This window comes from Olea europaea, chromosome 14, assembly GCF_002742605.1.
Source record: "Olea europaea var. sylvestris chromosome 14, O_europaea_v1, whole genome shotgun sequence".
Classification (NCBI taxonomy): domain Eukaryota; kingdom Viridiplantae; phylum Streptophyta; class Magnoliopsida; order Lamiales; family Oleaceae; genus Olea; species Olea europaea.
In genome coordinates this window covers 1,952,466-1,978,127 of record NC_036250.1, presented here as the reverse complement: position 1 = coordinate 1,978,127, position 25,662 = coordinate 1,952,466, and the positions used below count along the sequence as shown (strand labels likewise).

The 25,662-nt window shown below is 40.4% G+C and overlaps 2 protein-coding genes across 3 annotated transcripts; one reads left to right on the top strand and one right to left on the bottom strand.

The window, feature by feature from the left end:
* Positions 1-5,224: 5,224 nt before the first annotated feature.
* LOC111409602 (GDSL esterase/lipase At1g71250) lies at positions 5,225-6,694 on the top strand. Its single transcript, XM_023039629.1, has 4 exons — positions 5,225-5,519; positions 5,604-5,731; positions 5,814-6,056; positions 6,148-6,694. The coding sequence occupies exons 1-4, from the start codon at positions 5,288-5,290 to the stop codon at positions 6,631-6,633; spliced, it is 1,089 nt and encodes a 362-aa protein (XP_022895397.1). The 5' UTR covers positions 5,225-5,287; the 3' UTR covers positions 6,634-6,694.
* Positions 6,695-8,051: 1,357 nt separating this feature from the next.
* LOC111408749 lies at positions 8,052-10,978 on the bottom strand. Of its 2 annotated transcripts, none has more exons than XM_023038513.1 (2): positions 10,215-10,978; positions 8,052-8,904 (listed from the first exon to the last, which is right to left on the bottom strand). In XM_023038513.1, the coding sequence occupies exons 1-2, from the start codon at positions 10,677-10,679 to the stop codon at positions 8,791-8,793; spliced, it is 579 nt and encodes a 192-aa protein (XP_022894281.1). In that variant the 5' UTR covers positions 10,680-10,978; the 3' UTR covers positions 8,052-8,790. The 2 variants fall into 2 exon arrangements, with proteins under 2 accessions (XP_022894281.1, XP_022894280.1); XM_023038512.1 differs by having other exon boundaries at positions 8,571-8,907; positions 10,215-10,976.
* Between the last annotated feature and the right edge of the window lie 14,684 nt (positions 10,979-25,662).

Sequence of the window (25,662 nt, the reverse complement as noted above, 5' to 3'; positions counted from 1 at the left end):
ATTCCAATAGTCACATCATAACCGGCAAGGCTATCAAGCCCACACAAACACACAAATTCACACAATTATGGGCCCTTAATTGTGAAAAAAATTAAATGCATATAAACCATTCAAAGTATTCAATACGAGTTTTAATGTCAAAAATATAGAAAAAAGAATAAAAAAATCACATTACAAGGTTCATCGTTCTCCTAGTACATAAAAATCTAGCATAACATAATGGGAAGAAGAAAACAATCTAAATCATAAAGAAAAGACTAACGCTTTAAATCTTGAATTGAATCATTGCATCTTGATGTCAATCTTCTCGTTCTTGCCTTGTTCTCCTCTCTATAAACCCTTATAAATGTGTTATAATGCATGGTGTATGCTTAGGGATGGCCCTAGTGTTGTTAAATATCTCTAAAGATTTGTTTCTATAAAAATTTCGGTTAAAATAGGAAATCAAAATTTTTTCGCTACGATTGGCCTGAGCGACAGGAAATAGGAAATTTTTCACTGCGATTGGCCCAAGGATTTCATCTCGATAATTATTTTTTTGCTTTGGGCAGTCGCCCACTCAAAATAACTGGACTGCCGCTTAGTTATAAAAAACTCTCGAATGTTGCATTTTAGCCCCCGAAATCGATTCTTGATTGTTTGAAGCTCTTTCTATTGCATTTTCAACCCTTTGACTTTTAATTGCATCCAATTGAACCTGCAACATCTTTAATCTTCATTTTGTGATCCGAATCAACTATTGAAATGTTGCACTTTAGTCCTCATACTTTGGATTTCCTTCCTTTTTGGTCTTTTTTCGTTTCTTTTCTCTTGAATTTCGTCACATTCATCAATATAGTCCTACAAAACATAATTACATAGAATTAAGCCATAATTCAAACGCTTTGATCAACAATTAGTCATGTTTTGTGGCCAAAAAAGTGTGTAAAAAACGTACTTATCGGTATGATAGGGATACTTTAACACCCGAGATTGTCAAAGACTCACTTAAGAGTAAGGAAATGGAGATTAAGGCTGAAAAAGATGATAAAAGGAATGGTGTGTTACATATGATGAGGAATGAGATGAAGTTTAAGCAAATGAATTTGGGTAGAACTCAAGACGGTAGTGACTCAAGTGATGAGGGTAGTAAGAAGAAGGGCAAGGGACGTGACAAGTCTAGTGGTAGACGGTGTTACAACTGTGATAAGTCTGGGTACTTTATTAGGGATTGTCCCAATGGCTTTAGGGTCGAGTGATGATCCTAACGAGGTTTATTGAGAGTACGATCCTTTCTGCATGCGTGTGATTAACTAATTTTGTTGCATGATTATATGTTTCATTTTAATGTGCTTGATATGTGCATTTACATAAATTTGAGGCAATATGATTATTTAGTGTAATTGCTTGCATGTATAGTGGGTTAGGATGCATCTGCAATACGGTGTATGTCTTTTGGTGAGGTGGAGCATAGATGTCTAGGGATACATTGTGATTTGTACCAAGGATGTGGAGTGTGACATTTGGATCATGGGTGGAGATGTGGTTAAATGTCTAGAATCATTTATCTGTAAAGAGACCCTGATCAAATGAAATGTGAGAGAGACACTTCTACCATTTCTGTTAGATAGAAATCCATTATCCACGTAGGTTGGGAGTAGTGATGTGGTGATAGAGGATTATCCCGTAGACTTAGAATTTACCTACCAGTTAGACATGAGATGAGTGATCAATCTAGTCAGCATGGTGGGTGATGAGAGGAGATATGTGTTATCGAGGTGTGAGCAACATGGAATGAGATATGATAAGTGTGGTGAGATCTTTTTCGTGGGTCATTTATGCATTTGTTGCATATGTGGTTGACCGTGTGTTTGATTGACTTAGTGGTAATCTATGGTTCTATGTGAATGTGTTTTTGAAAAGATCTATGTGTGTTATCCTATAATATATCGTCATTGCATGTGTACTTGCTCTTGATTGTTTACTGTTGAATTTTTGTTTCTACTTGGGTGTTCTTGACCTTAGTCCCGGTGAGTATATAGAGTAGGTATAGTATGTGTTTCAGGTTGGAAACACGAGATAATGTCTGTGATTCAATTTTATTGGCTCCCTTGATTATACGAATGCTAACTGTGTGTTTTGATTGCTTGCAGATTTATTAGATATCAAGGCGGAGACTTGTTGGGTTTTTGATACCCAATAAATTCCGGGATATTATGTTAACGTGGGTTAATTATTTCATAGGCATAGGTCTATAAATGAAATAAGTCTAACAACCAAATCCATGAGCTCCACCTAGTTCAATTGTATACCCTCTTGGATGGCTTGAATCTTGGCTCATTTACCTTTCTTAATGGTCCAATTAAAAGCCTGACTCTAGCATATTTATAAGGAATAAACCCTAGCCACTTTCTAGTATGATTTGTGTTGTTTGCGTGTGAGAAAAGGAGAATCTCGACTGCCCCTTGAAGTGTGTGAAAAAGGCCCCTAGAAGTGTCCAAACGCTCATTTACTTTATGTAATTGGTGGTTCTTTCATAGCCTACCTCTATAGTATTTTTTTCTTACCTTTATGGCTACAAATCATCACTGTTTCTTGTCCTTCGTGGGTAAGATTGAATAGCAACCAAGGTGAATTATATTGGTTGTGGATTGGAGTCGAAAGTATTATCACACATCAATTTTCAGTCGAAAAAATTATGCTCTAAATTTTTAACCTCAGATTGAAATCTATTTTTGGTGTAGTAAACATTCGAATTGCAAAAATGATATCTAGAAAAATTGCCTTTGAGTTACTTTTCAACGCGCTTTGAATCACCTCAATCGAATATCAAAAAAGAAAGATATTACAAAAATATTGATGATTACTTGAGACGTAACCCAGGCACACATCCCTATGAGCATGCCCTTCATCTAGGCCATCAGAGGCCAAATTCACCTAGCTAGGCATACACTTAGAAGAACTCCAAAAGAAAAAATTATGTTTCCCTTTTTTTTTTTTTTTTTTTTTTTTTTTTTTTTTTTTTTTTTGAATTGGCTAGTTTTGATATGATATTTTATGTATCTTCATAACCTAAAAAAGGTACAGAATATTATTAACCATTTTTTATCATTGAAGAGAGGCTAGCAAGTGGAGAAGAAGATTTCTACAACAATATTTGAAGTTCAAGGCTCGAATTGAAGATTTTCATGCAAGAAATTAAGTTTTTGAATTCTTCATCTATTTTTTTACTTTGGATGATGTCTTTTCATTTTTCTTGTGTGTAATTTGAATATCATGATGCTAGGCTAAATTTCTTTTGTATTGGATGAATGATGAAACTTATCGATTTCCTTTTTAATTCAAAGATTAGATATTATAGTGCATTCTTGTGTTCATGATCACTTATGCATACTTATTTCATTGTTTGAATGCTTGATCACCATTCAACAAATAATTGCTTATTGTAGTGTTGGAAGAATCACAATAGGTTAGAACATTGCATATTTGACAGATGAACAATGGGTGTTAGAAATAACATTTATGCTGCATGCAATCTGTTGTGATAATCATGTGATTGACTTCTTTCTTTGCATATGAATTCGAACTGAGAATATGATCATGTTTTGCTTAGAATAGATTTAATATATTTTGAAAAATAATATTAGATATTAATGGATTATCGATTGTCATGAACACTTAAGGAACACTAACTTACATAATTCAAGAATTGGAAATAGAGATCAATAAGTCAAATCCTGAAATCCAATATACACATCCCATTATTTGTTAAAAACCAATCTTTTTATAGTAATTTTAGCTTAATTTAGGATAATTACAAAAAGATCAACTCTTTTGTATTACATTAAATTGAATATGATTACAACTAGTAAGCTATAATTACAATTATTCTTGGTGAGACAATACTTTTGACTCATTAAATCTATCACTTGTCAACAATCCTGTACGCTTGTGTGTTTTGTCTAGACAAGTTTTTGGAGGTGTTGTCAATGACTAATTTGTTTTTGTATTTTATTAGTTCATATTAAATTCGACTTTCTTTTTGTTTTAGGTTATTCATCACTCTACCTAAATTCTCTTGGTTTATTTTGTTTTTCTCATGTTATCACCAATTTACGCAAAATTCTGAAGAGATCGAGCTCGCTACATTAGATCTCGAGATCGAAAGAACTTTCAAAACAATATATATGAAAACAAAAAATAGCAAGAAAATGACTAATAATCAAAATCTCAATCAAAACCAGGTCTAGGATCCACTTCAACTACAACAGCCAGTTCAATTGCATCAATTGATTAGACCATATGGCAAGTATCGATGTTTCTAGAAAAATTCTTAGCTTGATATATGTTGAACCTGCTCTTCATTAACTCGAAGTGTAAGCTGTCATGTTAGTTATTTAAAAAAGGTACATAGGATCAATTCTTCTCTCTTTTTTTTCCCCCCTTTTTTGTTTTGGTTCCAAGACTCCTTAGCCTCACAGACTAAAACAAAATAGATAGCATACATCAATCCTATATTTGCTAACCTAGTTACAAGCTGTAAAACTTGTCCTAATACTTGCTTGCCAAGAAGAACGCTATCTAGTTTCGTTCTTTAATTATTTAGGTATGTTGATATTCAAACAAATAAATATTTTTTAAAAATGAAATTTATATTTACTGCGTGCACTAAATGCATGTCATAAAAATATCATCTATCTTACGGTATGCGAATGCATGCCGTAAACCGTAAAAAGTAAACTGTTTTGTACAGTTTCACTGAAGTTTGTTATTTTATAAAAATGAAGTGATCTTAATTCTTTGTCTAATTTCGGTATTCCTATGAATAAATGACTATTGTTGTTTAATGTTTTCGTATTCTTACAAATGGGAAGCAAATAGAAGATTACTAGTTTAAGAATTAACCTACTTGTACACCCAATTTTGTACAACTAGGTTGACAGATTCATGCTTGCCACACATGCATTTCATTGCGAATGAAGCGTTCACATGAATTTTATTTTTGATGAAAGAAAATTTAGAAAATTAATGCATCCAAATGAAAAAAAGGTATTTAAAGACGTTAGAAAGGTCATACTAAATTTAGGAAAAGATATTTGAAAAGCAGCATTTTGTGGAATTTGATTACATAATGTATACAAAACGGTTTCAAATGGATAGACCAATCCATATCACAACCATATGTATTCCACCAAGCTTCCAGTGCCTTTAAATTGACAAATATCCATTTTATTTCCATATTCAAAGGTGGTCTTATTGTTTCTAATAATTTAAAAAAAAAATTGTGGTGGTAGCCAAATTGAAGACCATGTGGTGGTTGATTATGGTAGCTTTGGTTTTTCGAGGCTCCACTATGAATGGGGTAGAAGGGTCAGCACAGGCGACCGCGTTGTTTGTGTTTGGGGACTCATTAGTCGATAATGGAAATAACAACTTCCTCAAATCCATAGCAAAAGCAAATTACTATCCATATGGTGTGGATTTCAACAGAGGGCCCACTGGTAGATTTTCCAATGGAAGAACTTTTGCTGATTATCTTGGTACGCAACTTGTTAAAATATCTCAATTTAATTGATTCACAATTTTATATTTTACTTCTGTGACATTTCATCTATTTATTTCAGGAGATTTATTGGGAGTTCCTTCTCCTCCATCCTTTGCAGATCCCACCACATCTGGAGCCAGAATCCTTGGAGGAGTTAATTTTGCTTCCGCAGCTGCTGGCATCCTCGATGAAACAGGCCAACATTATGTATATAGTTACTATTATATATCATGATTCTGATACTATTATTGATAAAAATATATTTACTGTCAACCATGTACACATACAGGGACAGAGGTACGCGTTAAGTCAACAAGTGATTAATTTCGAGACAACTTTAGGTCAATTGAGGAAGATGATGAGTGGAGGTGACTTGAGTCGATACTTGGCAAAGTCCATAGCACTAGTTGTTATTGGCAGTAATGACTACATCAATAACTATCTACTGCCTTCTATGTACCCTTCAAGCTACAATTACCGTCCCCCTGAGTTTGCCAACCTTCTTCTAAATCACTATGCTCGACAACTTGTGGTACATTAATTTAGTAATTACTCTTTATGAACAATTACATTACAAAACTATTAATAAATTTCACAATAAAACCATTGGTTTGATGTTACAGGCGCTGTACAGCGTGGGGCTAAGGAAATTTGTGCTACCAGGAATAGCACCCCTGGGATGCATCCCAAACCAACTAGCCACTGGACAGGCCCCCCCAGGAAGATGTGTTGACTACGTGAATCAAATGTTGGGTGCGTTTAATGAAGGGCTTAAGTCACTAGTGAACATCATGAACAATGGCACCCACCCTGGTGCCATGTTTGTCTATGGAAATTCTTATGGTGCCATTGGTGATATCTTGAACAATCCATCTAGATTTGGGTTTATTGTGGTGGATAGAGGATGTTGTGGCATAGGGACAAACCAAGGGCAGATAACTTGTCTTCCATTTGCGACTCCATGTTACAACAGGGACCAGTATGTTTTCTGGGATGCCTTCCATCCCACCCAAAAAGTTGATGCCATTCTTGCTCAGAGGGCCTATGCTGGCCCTCCTACTGACTGCCATCCTATGAATGTTCAACAATTAGCTCTTATTAATTTCTGAAATGTTTTTATGTACTGTTTTTCTACATTTGCATTTCTTTTAATGGAAATTACTTTATCAACCTCCACCACCACCTAGGGATATAAACGAACTAAGCCAAGCCGGATCGTGAGCCGAAATTTTTGGCTCAGGCTCGGATCGGATAAAATGTCCTAGCATTATTTTCGGGCCCGAGCCAAGCCAAGCAAAAGCTCGGCCAAAAAAATTAGGCTTGCCCCGAGTTTTCGGCTCAAGCCTTTCCGAGCCAAGTCGGGCTTAGCCCAAAAACCCAGCTTGGGGCTAGGGTTTTTTCCAGGTCGACGAGTCCGATTGTTATCCCTACCGCCACCACATCACCACCTACACCATCACCATCACCATCCACACAACAAATCTGATCAGAAAAACAAAAACCCGCCACATACGGCAAATTTGGTCAGAAAAAATAAGATCAACCACATGACGCCGCCGCCGATAGATAGATGGGGGGGAGAAAGAGAGAGTGGAGATTCCGATGGAGAGAGAGGGTGGGATAAAGGGAAAATGAAATTACGATATGGGATAAAATAGGGTTGGGTGGGTGTATTTTAATTTAATTAATTAATATATTTAACAAATGAATTATCATCTGATTTTTTAAGGAAAAAACTCTTAATGTTAATTTGAAATGTTGTCTCCAAGCACTGCTCTAATTTCCACTTAGTTGATCTTATTACCTAGGGATGGCGATGGGCCGAGCCGGGCTCGGCTCGACCATTTCACCCCGAGCCGAGCTCGTGGCGAGCCACTCATTATAAATTGACTACCCATTTAATATGTTTTTCTAAATTTTTTCAGTGACACAAGATAACAGCAACAGTAGTTGTGGAATTGTGAAATATAATGTGATTTTTTTAAATTTTTTTTTTTTTTTCGGGTAAACTTGCACATTTTTTGGACCTTTTTTTAAAAAAAAAATTTCATATTTTTTGACGAGCTCGTGGGCTTGACAAGCCGAGCAAGCTCGACTCGTGGGATTGAGCCGTCCACGAGCTGGGTTTTAACGAGCCAACGAAGTGCTTGGCCCGTTTGACATCCCTATTATTACCTAAAGACCCTATTCTACTGTTTACTTTGAGGACCCATGTCTCGAACTTTGGTAACTTAATAGCCTGTATTTTACCACGCCATTTGTCACAACCCCAATGCCTTGCACAAGTAACCACACACACACACCTGCAAAGTATGGAACTCAACTAGAAGCTTCTAAGCTATTTTCAGCTGAAAACAAATTTGTGTTAATTAGTGAGTCAACTTGCTTTGCCAACCACCAATTATCAAGTAAACACTTATCGAGACTCAAGCATGGCGCTTTTAAAGAGTGCTTGAAATAAAGAGTTCAGAAACTAGAGTTTTTTATAATATGCACGATTAATCTGACAAGTAGCTAGAACTGCAAATATGAACAGAAAGCTCGTCCTCATAAAGCAAGATCAGGCATTGAATTCACAATTATACAGCAAATTCAAAGCAAAAGAAAACTTACATTGTATACTGAGGTCAAAGAAGTATACATCCACCCAAGAACTAACCATATAAACGAGAAGGGGTAAAGGACGAGATCAAAGAAAATATTAACCTTCGTTCTTATTTTTTGGTTTTAACTTCAATGTATCTCTTTTGGATTCCATTATGGATGGCAATGGGCAGAGCCAGCATGAACACGAGGAATTTTTTTATTATTTTTTTTTAATTTAGAAAACTTTCCTTCTTTTTCAAAATTGGGATCAGCTACCTAATTTTCGAGTAAGTTGAGTTAAAATTGTATAAACCGCTCCTTAAGAGGTGTAAAGAGAAAGCGTGGTCAATGGCCAATGGTGATATTTTCCAAGTTAAAAGGACTACAACTTCTAATTCTTCATCAAAGTAACTAAAAAAGAGTCAACGGACTGTTAGTATGATTGCTAAAAAACCCCTCATGCCAAAAATTCAAAAGACTAGGAACATGCATAATAGGCATGGAGAATTGAACCAGTCCTATATAGCATAAAGAGTTTTACATAGAATTTTCGATGAGGTGGATGGAACTTAATGAACCCAGATTATCCAAGAAATATATGAAAACATCATGCCGAACATGACAATAACGTCCTGTTTCATGCTATATACGTTACAGATATTTCACTTATCTCAAACTCATCATAGGCCATCTTTGTACCCCAATTGCAGACAGTGAAGGCGGATCACTGGGACCCGCTTCACAACAGAAAATGCTTCATTCAGACAAGCAGCATGGCTCATGAACTGAGATAACTTCTACAAGAAAAAAAAATGAAAATGAAAACCCTCTAATAAAGGAACTATATGTTCTTGAACAATAAGAAATATGTGAAGATTTAGACAATCATAGATTAAATTTTCACTCAGGATCCTCTAAAACATAGTACTACGGAAGAGCTTCCCATCATTTTTCAAATCATCAGTATTCAGTAGTAAAATCATTCCCAAAGGCCAATGACACCTCACATTCAAATGTTATTCAGATTTCAGTAGTAAAACTATTCCAGCAAAATAGAAAACACGTGTAATCTTCCAAATTTAAATAATGCAAAAACATAACCTAGGAGAACCTAGAAAATGCAGAGGAACATCCATGAAAAAAACATATACTGATAAAGTCCACTCCCATAGGATTGGCAGTTGATGAGTTACAGGTAAGTCAAGTAAGCAGCCTTAAAGTTCAGAAAGAATCATTCACGGCTAAGATGTCCATGATGTTCATATTTTGATGAAGGAAAGACCAATTACATCGAAACAATCAAGTAACCAGTATATGTAAAGAGAAACCATTACAGATTTTCACTACTAGTCTTTGCAGCCACAAGAGATAGAGGGTCTACCCTAGCATAGTCTACCTTGTCCTAGAAATAACTATTTTCTTTGATAATTCCATGGCAGACCTAGTTTGTAATCGATTTTCCTTGTCTAAAAAAAAATGGCGAAAATGCGGTCCTTAGATAAATCTAAAACCAGGCCTGCTGTGTACTTGGATATGGGCCTAATAGACCAATACTAGAGCAAGTGGATATATATAGAGAATAACAACTTCAATCACCGTCCAATTATATAGGGTCATAAGAACTTCCCCCCAACCATCAGGGAATTGTTTGGAATTGATCCCAAAACTCAGGGAGGTGAATGGGATTCTACCGAGCAAGCTAACTTTATTTTGCTCATAAACAAAAATGAAGCAAAATAAAAGAATCTTCTAAAAAGTTAAGCGCCGCTATTCAATGGGAAATGAAATGCAAAATTTCAATAAAGCAACAGATTCATAATCCATGAACAAAAGTCGAAACTTTCCGGCTTCTAAGCAGCTAAGCTGACAATTCTTCCAGACTTGACCATATTGTTCTCTTCTCATAATCCTTATAAATACATAATTTCAAAAGGAATACCAAAGTAAATTTGGAGAAAATGTTTTTGCCAGTCTCAAAAGTCACAATACAATGATTAAAAGACGAACATTTCTTAAAACTGATGAGAAATGCTATTTGCAGATCCAACCAAAAATACTATCAGGGTAGTAAAATAAACTAAAATAGTGGAAAAAATTCTCTGACCTTATCGTCGACAGTAACCTTAATCTCCAATCCCTTAGTCTTCTTCTTCATCTTATACAATCTACGACCCAAAATCACAAACCCTATTACCGCAGCTGCCATAAAGACAGTCCACACTGGACTCACTCTAAAGACGCAGTATTTCAAAAAATCTACTGGCATCTTCCACCACACCACACCCCTCTTAGCAATCTCACTACTTGTGTTATTTCCATCTCCATCAATACAGTCCATCACATTCCCAAATGCCTTATCTTCACACTTGTCTTCGCATAAAACAGTGCTTTTTTCAGTGCACGCTTCAGAATAATCTTGAGAACAATTAAAATTCGCGGAACGCACTTCCATTTCATCAGAGTCTGCATAAAATTTCTCCATATTCTCCGTATTTATCTCCTTTTCCTGAATTGCTTCTTCAATTCCTTTAGAAATGATCTGCTTTTCCTCGTATTTGAGAAAACCCATATTTTGCCCCCAAAATCGTTGAATTTTCGAAAATCTGACCTATCGCTGCTGGAATCGGAGCAGAAATTGTAGTGTTTCTTGAGTAGAGTTATCCTCCGAACCGGCCTCGATCCAACTAGGATTAAAAGAGTGAGAAGATTTATAATCATCGAAATGCTCTCCATTTGAAGGCAGGTGGAGGTTCTGAGAGTCCAAGGAGAAATAATTTATCTGAACTACGCCATCAGGGTCCAACAGGAAGGGAGAAAATATCTTAAGGTAAACCAACAGGAAGCCATTTCACTTTAAACGATAAATATATGGTTCCTTTGGATGACTGGACAACAATCAACACTTACACAACGCCATCACCAACATGCAACTATCAAAACGGGAGGGTGGAGAAATCCAGCTTTACTTGATGCTGCTGCGTCAAGAGTTCGAATTCTGAAATATGGATTTAGCTATTGGGTAAGTACAAGTGTACAAGTAGCCTTCCACCCTATACCCTTGAAGGCATAACCTGTGATTTACCTCCCTCACGATACTCCAGGGTAAGAGTGGTGGGGGACCCTTAAAATTAGGGTTTAACCTTTTTTTTTACAACTACCAAAACGTCAATAAGAACCTACCAACTACACATTCAAAACACCGTACAAATCTGTTGACCTAAAAAATTGGACCTTCTACATGGCCAATCGATAGCTACTCCACGTATTCTTGCCTGTGCACAATCAACACACGATCAGACGCACACGACTGGGACCAACGGGGGTGGTGGCGACCGTATACACTCCAACGGTCAAGTCAAGTTCAGGTGGTCGGAACAGTATCGAAGGGTTGTGCAAAATAATAAGGGGGAGGGGAAAATATATATATATACTTGCTATGGAGTGCTATGTAGTAAGAGTTTCATTACCTTTACCTCTTGTCAACCCTTGGGTATTTATAGGTGGAATGAACTGTTGGATGTGGGGCACGTGTATACGTCTGACGGTATGAGGTGTCTGCTCATAGGCGTCAATTAGCCGCGTCTGTAGAGTGTGCGGGTAATTGCTTCTCCCGAGTTGAGTTAACATAAAGTTGATAAGTCACATCAACTAACCTCATGGAGACGTCAAATCAATTTAAACCTTAGGAGCAGAAAGGATCTTGGCAAAGATCTCCTTCTGAAATTGGCGGTGGATCTTCTGACAGAGGTCCCCAAAGTGCACTTCGCCTCGGCCTCAGGGACGAGGGCGCTTCGATCAGTTCAGCAGGATCGCCTGTGTCTTGCAGTGTGATAGCAGGTCGTTGACATTGGAGAGATCACTTCGGAACCACTTCGGGTGAGTGTCTAGCAGATCGGAGTGTGTGGTGGTGGACATTTCGAGGTGGTTCAGATAGAGGCGTAACAATGGTCCCCCAAGTCCAGGTATGAATATTTATATCATGGGTGGACTTGCCTTCCCGACCGGATGTATATGCCTCGGTACATGGACCATGACTTGTGGGAGTTTGAGGGCCGATCTTCTGCATTCGCCGAAACGATGATCTTAGGTAGATGCTCTAAAGGTTCGCTACTGCGTAAGGAAAACAATTACTCATGTGAGACCGAAGTGCTGCAAGACTGAATGATGCGTAGGAAAAAGGTCAACATAGCGATCGAGGCGATGACCTACAGTGGACTCGTCCCAGGTGCGTCTAAACTTTGTAAAGTGAGTGAGGAGCCCATCTGCCACCGGTGCGCTGACTCACAAGGGACGACGCGTTGGGAGATGGCTAAAACTTTGTAAAGTTTAGGAGGAACGCAGCGATCGAGATGATGGCCCACAGGGGACTCCTCGTCAGGTGCGTCTAAACTTTGTAAAGTTGAGTGAGGAGCTCATCTGCCACCGGTGCGCTGACCCACAGGGGACGACGCGTTGGAAGATGGCTAAAACTTTGTAAAGTTTAGGAGGGAACGCAGCGACCGAGGCGATGACCCATAGGGGACTTCGTGTCAAATGCGTCTAAGCTTTGTAAAGTTGAGTGAGGAGCTCATCTGCCACCGGTGCGCTGACCCACAGGGGACGACGCGTTGGGAGATGGCTAAAACTTTATAAAGCTTAGGAAAAACGCAGCGACCGAGGCGATGACCCACAGAGGACTCCATGTCAGGTGCGTCTAAACTTTGTAAAGTTAAATGAGGAACTCATCTGCCACCGGTACGCTGACCCACAGGGGACGACGGATTGGGAGATGACTAAAACTTTGTAAAGCTTAGGAGGGAACGCAGCGGTCGAGACGATGACCCACAGGGAACTCCGCGTCAGGTGCGTCTAAACTTTGTAAAGTTGAGTGAGGAGCTCATCTGCTACCGGTGGGCTGACCCACAGGGGACAACGCGTTGGGAGATGGCTAAAACTTTGTAAAGTTTGGGAGGGGATGTAGCGACCGAGGCGATGACCCACAGGGGACTCCGCGTCAGGTGTGTCTAAGCTTAGTAAAGTTAAGTGAGGAGATCGACCCGAGGCACGCATCTGACGTTAAATGATTTGACAGTTGTTGCGTATTTTCAAGGTGATAGTTGGGTGCCATGCCCATTCTCCTAAAAGGCTGCTGCGACTACTTAATGTCGACGGCTGGTGGTGACCGAGGTGACGTGTTTTATGCGAGCTTGAGGGTCACAGCAAGATCTTAGGCGTAGATCAAATCTGGCATTTCATTTCAACGGCCTAGATTGATAATGCGACGGACGGCCTAGATTGATTGCATTTGAATTCAATGGTAGAGATCAGCTGGAGCGTTCTATAAAAGGCGGACTTTGAGCATCTTTAAAGCTTTTTATCCTTGTGCAAACGGAAAATTTACTTTGCTCTCAAATCATTCACGATTTTCAACGTTTTTCGAGCATTTCCTGTGAGAAATATCAATTTTCGACGACCTTACGCCATTTCCCGACCATTTTCGACTGGGGAAACCTCTGAATTTATAAGTTTCAGTAACTTTTGGGACATTTACTTTCTGAAAAATGGCTTCTGAGGGAAGTTCTGGTTCGAGAAGGGGGCTAGAATTAGTGAGGAGGGACGAGCCCATTGTGGCGACCTCCTCCGATATAGCCGAAGCGATACTTAGGGGGAGAATATATGGAAGAGGCCGGATAGTCCGGTTGATACTTTTGTGCACTAGGAGGGCGTCAGATTACCTCTCCAAACTAAAGGAGGCCGACCTAGAGAGACTTAAGGTAGAATATAGGATTCCAGATAGCATAAATCTGATCCTCCCTGAGCCTGAAGAGAGGGACTGCTACCCTAGGCAGGGGTGCGTGACCATAAGTGAGGCGATCCTTAGAGCCGACCTTAGGTTTCCAATTCACCCTTTCTTTAGGATGGTACTTAGGTCCTATGGATTAGCTTCGACCCAACTCAATCCGAACTCCTAGAGCCAAATGGTGGGCTCCTGGATGTTGTGGAAAGAGGCGTCACTTGAGGTTGAGATGCCCTTCTCCGTTTTTCAGACTCTTTATATCCCTAAAGTAACAGTCGGGGGGAGGGGGGATAAGACCCGAGGCTGGTATTACCTTACTCCATGGGGTTTCCATACTCCATTTGTGCTCGATCTGTCGAGCTCCATCAAAGAGTGGAAGAGCTCGTGGTGCTGGGCCGCAGGACGATGCGATACGATAGAAAGGGACCCCCTGGCACCTCTTACGGTCCCCGTGAAGTACTCAACACTTAGTGAGTATCGCAGTTGCGTTTCTTTATATTTCTCTTCTGTTCGGATCTTGACTAACATTTGTATTTTTCTTGAAGGTACTCTTCCTCATTGCGAACTGTCTTCTAAAGACCTCAACACCATTTGCATCATCTATCGGCTACCTCAGAAGCAATCTACACTTCGTTACACACGACTTGATGGCATCTCAAGGTAACTGTCCCGAAGTCTTTACCCTTCAATATTTCTGAACTCTTTACACTTGTACTAATTCATCGTTTGTTCCTTGCAGACAACTTCAACAAGAAGATGCCCGTGCGCCCTGACTTTAAGACCATTCAAAGGATGATAGCAGAGGCACGGGCGCTGAAGACCTCCTCCTCCACCTACAAGAAGCAAATGGAGGACCTGGTAGATGCCAGTAAAAGGCTCCAGCCTTCGATGGAGGAGGAGGTGCCAGAGGACCCCGAGGCCGACCTGTTGCGGAAGGGTAAAACAAGTGCCACCCCTTCAAAACGCCCAACTGTGGCGAGGCCACCCCCCATTCTGAAGCAGACTACAATCCCAATCGGGGTGGCCATTTCGGAGAATAGGCCTGCACCAGTAGAGGTTGCTCAATCTGAGGAGATCACCTCCTTGAAGGAGGAGTTGAAGTCGACAGGGAAAGTGGCAGTTCAGAATTTCATTGACCATTTCGAAGAACACCCCCTGTACGACGACTTCGCTAAGTTTTAGGCCTCCTGGAGTGCCCAAGGCTTACTGGGTCGACTGAAAGAGGTTCACCCCACTCTGGACATCTCCTCTTTGGCGACAAAGTTCGGGGGATCAACTGGAGGCCGGCCTAATAGGCTTGCTGAAGAAGCTCCGGAGGCTCCGGAGGCCCCGGAGGCAATCGAGGCAGAAACGATCCAAGAAGACCCTCCAGTATAATAGGGCCAACTTTTGTAATGGCTTCGGACTTTTTGTATTTCAAATTCAAGTAAATGAAATGAAATTTTTTGTTAAGTATTGGTGCTTCTGCTATCTCATTGTATTAATCTGTTTACCCTTGTATGGACATTCACGCACCTTGGACCCGACGCATCTCCTCCTCTACTACCATGTTATGGAGTTTGCTACTTTCTTTGCATTCAAGACCTTAGAGGATGCAGCTTCAACCCAAAGAAAATGGGCTACCAAGAGGAATTCATGTATTTGGACCATTTCTACTTGTATTCTTCGTCTTTCTTCTTTCTCTTCTTGTTTGGTCGCTTGGCGGGCGGCAAGAGCTGCGGGCAAGTGCTTGGTAGGCCAACAGCCCAGTGAACCAGGCGATAAGCCAAGCAGCTATCAAAGAGCGTATGAAAGAGATCAAAGAATAGTCCTCTTGTGACAGACAACCTTAGAAGTCAGTAAGGCAATTGAGTGAAATACACTTGTGGAATCGGCATGAGTTAAGCATTTTTTGAATACTAAGCGCCTCTTAACAATAACTAGTTAATAATAGAAGATCGAATCACTCAAGTTAATATGAAGCGGACCACGTAAGTAAACATGAAGTGCCTCTTAACATTAATCAGTTAACAATTTGAGATCGGATCACTTAAGTAAACATATTGAAGGACTGAGGAAACAATTTACTAACCGATGTGGCACAGAACCGAAGTTTCATTACTTTACCAAGGCAATTTCAGCACTTAGTAAGTTAGGAAATTTACAACTGAGATCAGATCAGAACACCCATTCATTAGATAATATTGAGATTGGATCGGAACAAAGGCTCATCATTGATAGTACTTCCTCAAGTGTTCGATGTTCCATTAATGAGGTAGTGTCTTTCTTACCATGTCTTCAATTTCAAAAGTGCCAGGTCAGGATTCTCTGCAGATGCGGTAAGGGCCCTCCAAGTTTGGTCTAAACACTCCAGACCCTGTTGGTTTTGAAGATTGGAAGACTCTTCTGAGGACGAGGTCCCCTAAGCGAAGAGTTCTGTTTCTAACCTTAGAGTTATAATAGCGGGTCATCTTTCGATGATACGTTACCATGTTCGCTTGGGAAACATCCCTCCTTTCTTCAAGGAGGTAGAGTTTGCTTATTCGAGTCTCGTCGTTACTGATCTCATTGAAGTGTATCCGACGGTGTGATGAGACCCTGACTTCGATCGGGCTCATGGCCTCGGCTCCATAGGTCATCGAGAATGGTGTTTTCCCTGTTGCAGTTCGGCTAGATGTTCTGATGGCCTAGAGGACGTGGGGGAGTTCGTCCACCCAAGTCCCTTTTGATGTGTCAAGCTTCCTTTTCAGGGTGTGCTTGATAGTTTTGTTCACTGCCTCTACTTGTCCGTTTGCTCGAGGGTGATGAGGCGTTGAGAAGTCCTTCTTTATGCCTAGCTCGTCACATAATTCTCGCATATTCCTGTTGTCGAACTGTCTTCCATTGCCAGACACTAAGGAGTGGGGAATGTCAAACCTACAAATGATGTTCTTCCAGACGAATTTAGTAGTGTTTGCCTCGGTGATGTTGGCAAGGGGTTTAGCCTCGACCTACTTAGTGAAGTAGTCAATGGATAATGGCGAAAGTTGCGCTTCCTCTTCCTTTTGGGAGTGAACCAATGAAGTCAATGCCCCACTTGGGGAATGGTCAAGCGCTGGTTACTACGGAGTGGCTCTAAGAAGGTCGCCTTTGAATATTTAAGAAGCCCTGGCACTTGTTACATTTCTGGACAAACTGGCAAGCGTCCCTTTTCAGGGTCGGCCAGAAGTAGCCTTGATGGAGAACCTTGTGTGCCAGAGCCGTTCCTCCGAAGTGATTTTCGCATATTCCCTCATGGATTTTCCTGAGTATGTATGTGGCCTCTTCGCCTCCCACGCATCGGAGAAATGGTGAGATGAAGCCTCCCTTGTAAAGAGTATCTTCTTACAGGACAAAGTGTGCAGCCATTCTTCTTAACTTCCGTGTCTCGCTTTTAGAAGCAGGCAGTGATTGATCCTTCAGATAGGCGATGATAGGCTGGATCCATAATGGGGTGCCTTCTATCCATAGTACCTCTTCACCTCCGGAAGTGGAGGGCTTTGATAAGTGCTCAATAGGGACAACTTTTAGCAGCTCTGAATCCTTGTTGCTGGCCAGTTTTGAAAGGACATCTGCATGTGTATTTTTTAGGCCGGGGACTTGAGTCAGTTCGAACCTTTCAAAATGAGGAACTAGGTCCAGAACCAATTTCAAGTATGCAACCATGCTACTGTCCTCGGCCACAAAGTTCCCATTGACCCAATTCACTATAAGTTGAGAATCACTGCTCGCCAGGACATGCTACTGTCCTCGGCCACAAAGTTCCCATTGACCCGATTCACTATAAGTTGAGAATCACTGCTCGCCAGGAGCCTTCTGACCTGCATCTCTTTAGCAAGTTTAAGACCTGCCAAAAGGGCCTCGTATTCAGTAGCGTTGCTCGAGGCTTTGAAGCCGAACCTTACTGCACAATTTAGCTTGTGGCCTTCCGAGCTTTCCAAGACGATCCCTGTCTCGGAGCCAGTCTCTCCTGAGGACCCATCTACGAACAGTTTCCATGTGGGGGGGCTCGGCTGGTTCCATTGTCACCTCCATTTCTGGGACTTTGGCAAACTCAACCATAAAATCTGCAAGGGTCTGGCTCTTGATGGTGTGTCGAGATCGAAACAATAGATCGAACTTACTGAGCTCGATTGCCTATTTTAGCAGGCGTCCTGATGCGTCTGTTCTTTGCATCACCTACTTCAATGGAAAGTTGGTGAGAACTTCGGTTGAGTGGGCCTGGAAGTATGGCCTCAGTTTTCTTGAGGCTGTGATAAGGGCGAGTGTCAGTTTCTCCATGTCTGGGTAGCGTGTTTCACCTGGGAGAAGTGCTTTGCTGACGCAGTACACTGACAGCTGGCCTCACTTTCTTCTCTGACTAGGATGGCGCTGACCGCCACGTCCGAAACCGCTAAGTATAGCAGTAGTGACTCATCTGGTTGAGGTTTCGACAGGAGGGGTGCCTCTCCGAGGTGCTTTTTCAGCGCCAAGAAGGCTTCCTCACATTCAGAAGTCCATTGGAACTTCTTTCCTTGTTTAAGCACATTGAAAAAAGGCAAACTTTTATCTGTGGCTTTGGAGATGAAGCGACTAAGTGCGGATATCCGACCATTGAGACTTTGGACCTCCTTTGGTTTCTGAGGTGACCTCATCTCCAACAAGGCCATTATTTTCACTGGATTTGCTTCAATTCCCCTTTGATTGACAATATATCCCAAGAACTGACCCGGAGCCACTCCAAAGGTGCATTTGAGGGGATTCAACTTCATCTTATATTTTCTAAGTATCTGAAAGTTTGGTTGAGGTAACTTACGTGTTCAACTGCCTGGAGGATTTTGACTAACATGTCATCCACGTAGACCTCCATGGTTTTGCCAATGAGTTCGGCAAACATCATGTTGACCAGCCTCTGATATGTAGCTCCGGCATTCTTCAATCTGAAGGGCATGACTTTGTAGCAGTACAGACCTCTGTCCGTAATAAACGACGTAGCTTTCTCATCAGGTCGGAACATAGGTATTTGATTGTACTCTGAGTATGCATCTATGAAGCTCAGCAGTTCGTGTCCAGCAGTGGAATCCACAAGTTGGTCTATCCTTAGAAGTGGGAAGCTGTCTTTTGGGCACGTCTTATTCAAATTTGTAAAGTCTACGCATACCCTCCACTTTTCGTTGGGCTATTTCACAGGACCGGGTTGGATATCCACTTTAGGTAGATGGCTTCCCTTATGAAATCACTGCGGCTAAGTTTGTTTATTTCGTCTTTCAGTGCCTTGTACATCTCCGGATTGAAGGCACATCTTTTCTGTCGATGGGGGTACAAGAGGGATTGATGTTAAGATGGTGGCAACTGATCCTTGGATCTATTCCCACCATGTCTTTATGCTTCCAAGCAAAGACATCCAAGTTCCTTTTCAGGAAGCTTATCATCTCTTCTTTTGCTTCAGGGTACAGTGCCTTCCCTATACGCAAAACCTGACTGGGGTCTTCTGGGTTGGCGGAGAAAATTTTCAGTTCTTCCATTGGGGTTGCATTTGGTTCAGAGTCAATTATTCGGGGATCTAACTCATTAAGAGGTTGCCCTTGTTCAAGGGCCTCTTTCATGTCGACGTCTTCCTCTTGTCCAGAGGTATGCCCTTGATCAGGGACATCGAGTATTTTCACGTCTGTACTGGCTTCAGTGGAAACCTCAATTAGGATTACATTAACAGTTCGGGCCTCCGAGTTTAAGTAGCATGCCCTGGAGCCCATCTGATAGCCTCGGACCATTGCAATCCCATGTTCAGTTGGGAATTTCATACACAAGTAGTGGATGGATGTGACGGCCCAAAGATCTTTCAAAGCGGGTCTGCCCAATACTCCATGATAGGCCGATCTGTGGTCTATCACTAAGAATTTCATGAAACGTTGGGTCACTAGGGGTGCCGAACCCATCTCGATGGGCAGAGTGATCCGCCCTCATGGGATGATGCTATCCCTAGTAAATCCGATTAGCGGTCATGGGGATCAACCCATGTTCAATCTGCATTTTGTCAAAGATGGAGCCGAACAATATGTTCACCGAACTGCCATTGTCGACGAGCATATGTTTGAGCCTGTTTCTGGCTACTACGGCTCTGACAACCAGTGCGTCGCAATGGGGATGGTGAACTCCTTGCGCATCTTCCTAGGAGAAGGTAATTGGGGCCATTCTGTTGGCCTCTTGGGACTCGTTGACAATGTAAGTGATCATTGGTGGGTCCTTTGCTTCCCTTGTATAATTCCTTTGGACATTCCTAGTGTTGCCACCAATGTGGGGTCCCTCAATGATGGTGTCGATTTTCCTGATGATTTGACCTCTATAAAATGGGGCCTGATCTCTCTGTCTGAACTCTTCTCGGTCCCTTGATTCTCTTCTCCGGGGTGACTGTTCTTTGTGTCTTCGATCTCTCCTGTTCGGGGAAACAGATCTACGAGGATATTCATTCCTCCTGGAGGGGTATGGGTCAGTCTGGTCTGGGATCGAGGAGCGTCTCTGCATTCGTTGGTATCATGCCCATAGAGTTGATGAAAAGTGCAAAACCTTGCCCCTTCCAAGGGCCTGTTTGATCGCTTCTTCTTCTTTTTTCTTGCTATCGTTTCTTCCAAATGGCCTCGCTTCGCCAGGAGCATTTTCATATGCCAATATCGACACTGCATTTAGTGTGGCGAAAGTCAGTACCTGTCTGGAGGTGGAAGCTATTGTGTGTCCTGCTTGAGTCCATTGCTGAGTAACAAGGTGTGCTCCGAGTCCTCGACCTACCTACCTCTGAGGCGGAGGCAGTCCCTACGCGGCACGATTTCGGTGATCAATCATTTCTTCACTCACGATTTCAACTCTCATCATTTCGCCGAGTTCGTCATAGGTGGAAGGATTCTTGCTGCGAACGTCCTTCTAAAATAAAGTGTTCATGTTGAGGCCGCCTTTCAGGGCTAAAAGGGCTTCTCTGTCAGTGACCTGTTCGCAGTATGTGATTTCATCCATAAACCTGGCGAGATAGCTTTTCGGCGTCTCTCCAGGGGCCTGCCTCATGTCTTGCAGGTGTTGAACTGGGGCATCTCCTTCTCTTCGCGAGAGGTACTGATTCAAGAATGCCTTCTTCAAATCTAGCCAACTTCTAATGCTTAGGGGAGGAAGCCTGCAGTACCATACTTCGGTGGGTCCGCCTAGTGTTAAATGGAAGGCTCTACATTTCAAAGTAGGCGAGGCTCCCTAAGACTCATTTGTGCCATATACTTGGTCAGGTGCTTCTTCGGATCCTCATTTCCTTCATACTTGGAGATCTTAGGGGGCATAAAATTTGCTGGCATTGGGAAGCTTCGGATCTCCCTTGAGAAAGGGAAGTTATCATCATCGTCGTCAATCACTTAAGACCAACAGGGCCCATCTGACCCTTCATCATCTTGAATGTTCTGGGGAGGTGGAGGTGCTTTTCCTCGACTCCCCCAATCTACTAGGTTCCTCATGTTCCTCCTATTTCTAGGAGTAGGAGGAGCTTGCTCTTGTTCCTGATATGGCCGAACTGATCTTCTCACTGGGTGGACCATATTGCTAGGATCCTCCCCTATCCGGTCGAAGACATTTACCTACCTATGTTCCTCATATTCTTGAGGGAAATTGTCCCCCAAGTGTGGTTCTGATGGCTAGTTCCCTTGCAAATAAGATGTGGCTTCGGTGTCCACTTCTCTTTCGAGGGGACGTTCTCTGTGCTGACTGGTGTGGCCTCGGGAATGAGATACTGGGGCTTCCTGCACTGGGTAAGATCCTTGGGGCATTTGAAAGCCCTGGTGACCTCATGCTTGCATGAGAAGTTCATGCATCGCCATATTCTGAGCTGCGATGTCTCTTATGCTCGCAGCTATTTGAGTCATTCCTTCAGTGAGCATGGCTGTTCTTTCACCTCGACAACGCCGATGATGGGGTTTCTGGTGAGTAACATTGTTATGGAGCACCTCCTCTTCAGAGGCCTCTCTCATGGGGTTGTCGTCTTCATGGCTATAACTCATCATATCTCCTTTTTCAAGGGTGGTGAGAACTTGGATTATAACTCAACTTTGTTCTTTTTCAAAAACGTGCCCTTTTCAGAGTTAGTCGCTAGTTTTTCGGTGATTTCTCCGGTGGAAAATATAGAAGTTTGAATGGAAAGTGCTTTCCACAAACGGCGCCAATATGTTAACCTCGAAAATTGGACCTTCTACATGGCCAATCGAGAGCTACTCTACGTATTCCTCCCTGTGCACAATCAACACTCGGTCAGACGCACACGACCGGGACCAGCGGGGGTGGTAGCGACTGTATACATTCTGACGGTCAAGTCAGGTTCAGATGGTCGAAAAGTACCCAGGGGTTGTGCAAAATAATAAGGGGGAGGAGAAAATATATATATATGTGCTTGCTATGGAGTGCTATGTAGTAAAAGTTTCATTACCTTTGCCTCTTGCCAACCCTTGGGTATTTATAAGTGGGATAAACCGTTGGATATGGGGTACGTATATACATCTAACGATATGAGGTGTCTGCTCATAGGCGTCAATTAGCCACATCTGTAGAGTGGGCGGGTAATTGCTTCTCCCGAGTTGAGTTGACATAAAGTTGATAAGTTACATCAACTAGCCTCATGGAGATGTCAAATCAATTTAAACCTTAGGGACAGAAATGATCTTGGCAAAGATCTCCTTCTGAAATTGGCGGCGGATCTTCTGACAGAGGTCCTCGAAGTTCACTTCACCTCGACCTCAAGGACGAAGGCACTTCGGTCAGTTTAGCAGGATCGCCTATGTCTCGCAGTGTGATAGCAGGTCGCTGACATTGGGGAGATCACTTCAGAACCACTTCGAGTGGGTGTCTAGCAGATCGGAGTGTGTGATGGTGGAAATTCCGAGGTGGTTCAGATAGGGGCGTAACAAAATTCATTACTTTTTTTCCTACAATTCAAATCACAACAACATCCTACCAACTAAAAGACATAAATTTCTAGATTTTCTTTGAAACTCATTTCAATTTGATGGTGATTTTGGGTGATTCAGAGATATGTTTTGTGAGAACATTGATTTGGAAGAGAAATTGATATGGGATGAAAAATGATTTGGTAGGAGGAAATTGATTAGGTATTGAATTGGGGAAGCAATTGATTAGGTTTTGAGTTGTGGAAGAAATCTTTCGAACAAAATCTCAAAAAGGATATGATGGAATCGCATCGGCGAAACCATACAATTTTTATATGTACACAATTAAGAGCGCCAAAACTGAAAATTCCTTGAACCTAGGACAAGCAACTAGAAAACTATGCAAAATGGTTAGCTGGACTGAGAAAAGAAGGCTGCCAACTGATGCATTTATTCGCAAAAGGTAATGATACTACTAAAAATCGTACCTGTTGATTTTTCGAGTTTAAGAATTTTGAATGAGCACGATAGTAGTCTTCCGGTACCTGAAACAAAGGCAACAAGGTATATTCTCGTCGCCCCTCCGATGCTTAAGTCAGAAAGAGAATTATATGCAGGAGGCTGTAAACTGGAGAATAATGAAAACATACCTGACCAATGACCCATGGTCCTGTATTTATACTAGTAAGCGACCTTCTTCTAGTGGGACTCAATTAGGTGGGTATCTCTATCCAGCGGAGTCCTATTAGGTGAAGGAATTGGATCAATGTCATAATTATGCCTGGGATAGAATCCCTACGGGAGTCAAGTAATATGGTTGAGTTAGAGTCCCAATTACATAGGAATTATGAAGGGTCCACAATTGTAGGCTTATGAGGAGAACATATACCCGAGGACAACTCATGCTTGAGGACATGGATCATAAAATGTTGATGCAGCAAGGCTGGGAGTGCTCGAGCATTAGACCTCGAGGGAGTATGCTCGAGCATTCCATGAGTGGAATCGCAGTTTATTAAAATTGTCCTCGGGATACATGATCGAGCATAACCAAACATGCTATATCCGGTGACTTTAAGCTGGAGGAGAATATATTGTGGAAACAGGCTGACTTGTACTTCGATGGATGCCGTAGGTGCTTGGACTGGTGAATAGAAAACTACACTCAGAACAAATTCTTGTGAAGAAGGGTAAGAGAAAGGGAAAGATAATTCTTCCATATTTTTACAAAGAGATTACTATCTATGGTAATGAATTAATTCGCCTACCATTTTTTTTAACGGTGTTAGTGGCATGTGGCCACGTATAATTTCCATCCATCGCATGGACTTTTATGTCTAGTTGGATGGATGGAATTGAAATGGATGACGAATGTGTAATTATTTTTAAAAGTGGATGAGCATTTCGTAACCTTTTATTCTAGATGATGAGTAAGTAGCAACCTAATAGAAATATTGATGATTGGTCTTTTAATTAATTCTTTTAAAACTCAAAAGTAGAGATGGCAACGAGGCTGATTCGAGGCCTCGTCGAGCGTTTTCCAATCCCCTTACCTGTTTAAGGCAAGGCGGGGTTGGACAGTTATCCCGTTTACGTATCCATTTATTTTATTTACTTTATAATTTTTAATAATTCATCTTATTGTCCACATTTATTCAAGTGAGACAATAATATAATTATTAAACACTTTAAGTAATTTATTTATTTTTGAAAGTTAAACTATTTGAATATATTTGATAAACTAAAGTTTTTATTGTTTGTCATATTTTTTAGATAATTTTAATCGTCATATTTTATTAAAATTAATGAAATTTCGTAAAGTTTTTTTTTCATTTAAAGCATTGAATTCTTAAAATAGGAAGGAAAAAAATTAAAAATAAATAGTGGGTAAGGCAGGGGTGAGCTGGGAAATACATAGAAATAGCTTTAAGAAAAGGGCCACTTTTCCAAAATGACCTTGGGTCAATTTACATACCAAAAATGCCCTCCATTTGGATGACTTTGACAATAATTAAAGAACTTCCTAAAGAAATAAAAGAACAAATATTAGAAAAATTAATAATAAAAAAAATAAAAGATATATATACATATGAAAAATTATTAATATATATGAAGATGAAGAAATAATTTATATTATAAAGAAAAGTATGAGTACAAGTAATAATACACATTTAAAATTAAATAAATTACTTATAAAAATGGAAAAAATACAAAAGGAAATACGAAATGTATTGTTAATACCAGAATGAATGAGAATATCAAATAATAGACAATTAATAAAATTAAGATGTGAAAAATTAAGACTTGAGGCATATATTTTATTATAGTAAAAGAATAATTGGTATATCTAAATACAGTTGAGAGAAGATTTGAAAAAATAATAGATAAAAATGAATATAAAAGATGCAAATTAACCTATGAGTTAGAAATAAGAAAAAATTAAGATGTCAATAAGTGAATATATGGAAGAATTAAAGACATTAATAAAAATATTAATAAATGATGTACAATAATTAAGAAATGAAGTAAAAGAAACAAGAACCGATATAAATATATTAAAAATTGAAATTAGAGAATTAAAAGAAAATAATAAAAATAAAAATAAGAAAATAGATAAAAAAAAATTATAGAAAAAGAAATGACTCAAATATGAAAGGAACATTTAGAAAAAGAGAATATAGTAATAGAAATAGGAAGTATGGATGATGAATTTAGAAAGAATATATTACCAAAAATATTAGAGGAGGAAGAAGAATCTAGAGAAAAATCATTAGGAAAATTAAAAGTAGAAGAAAAATAAGATAAAAATGAATAAAGAATTAGATTTACTAATAAAAAAATTTGATCAATTAAGCTTAACTGATATAAGTGAATACCAAGTTCTAATGAATACTGGA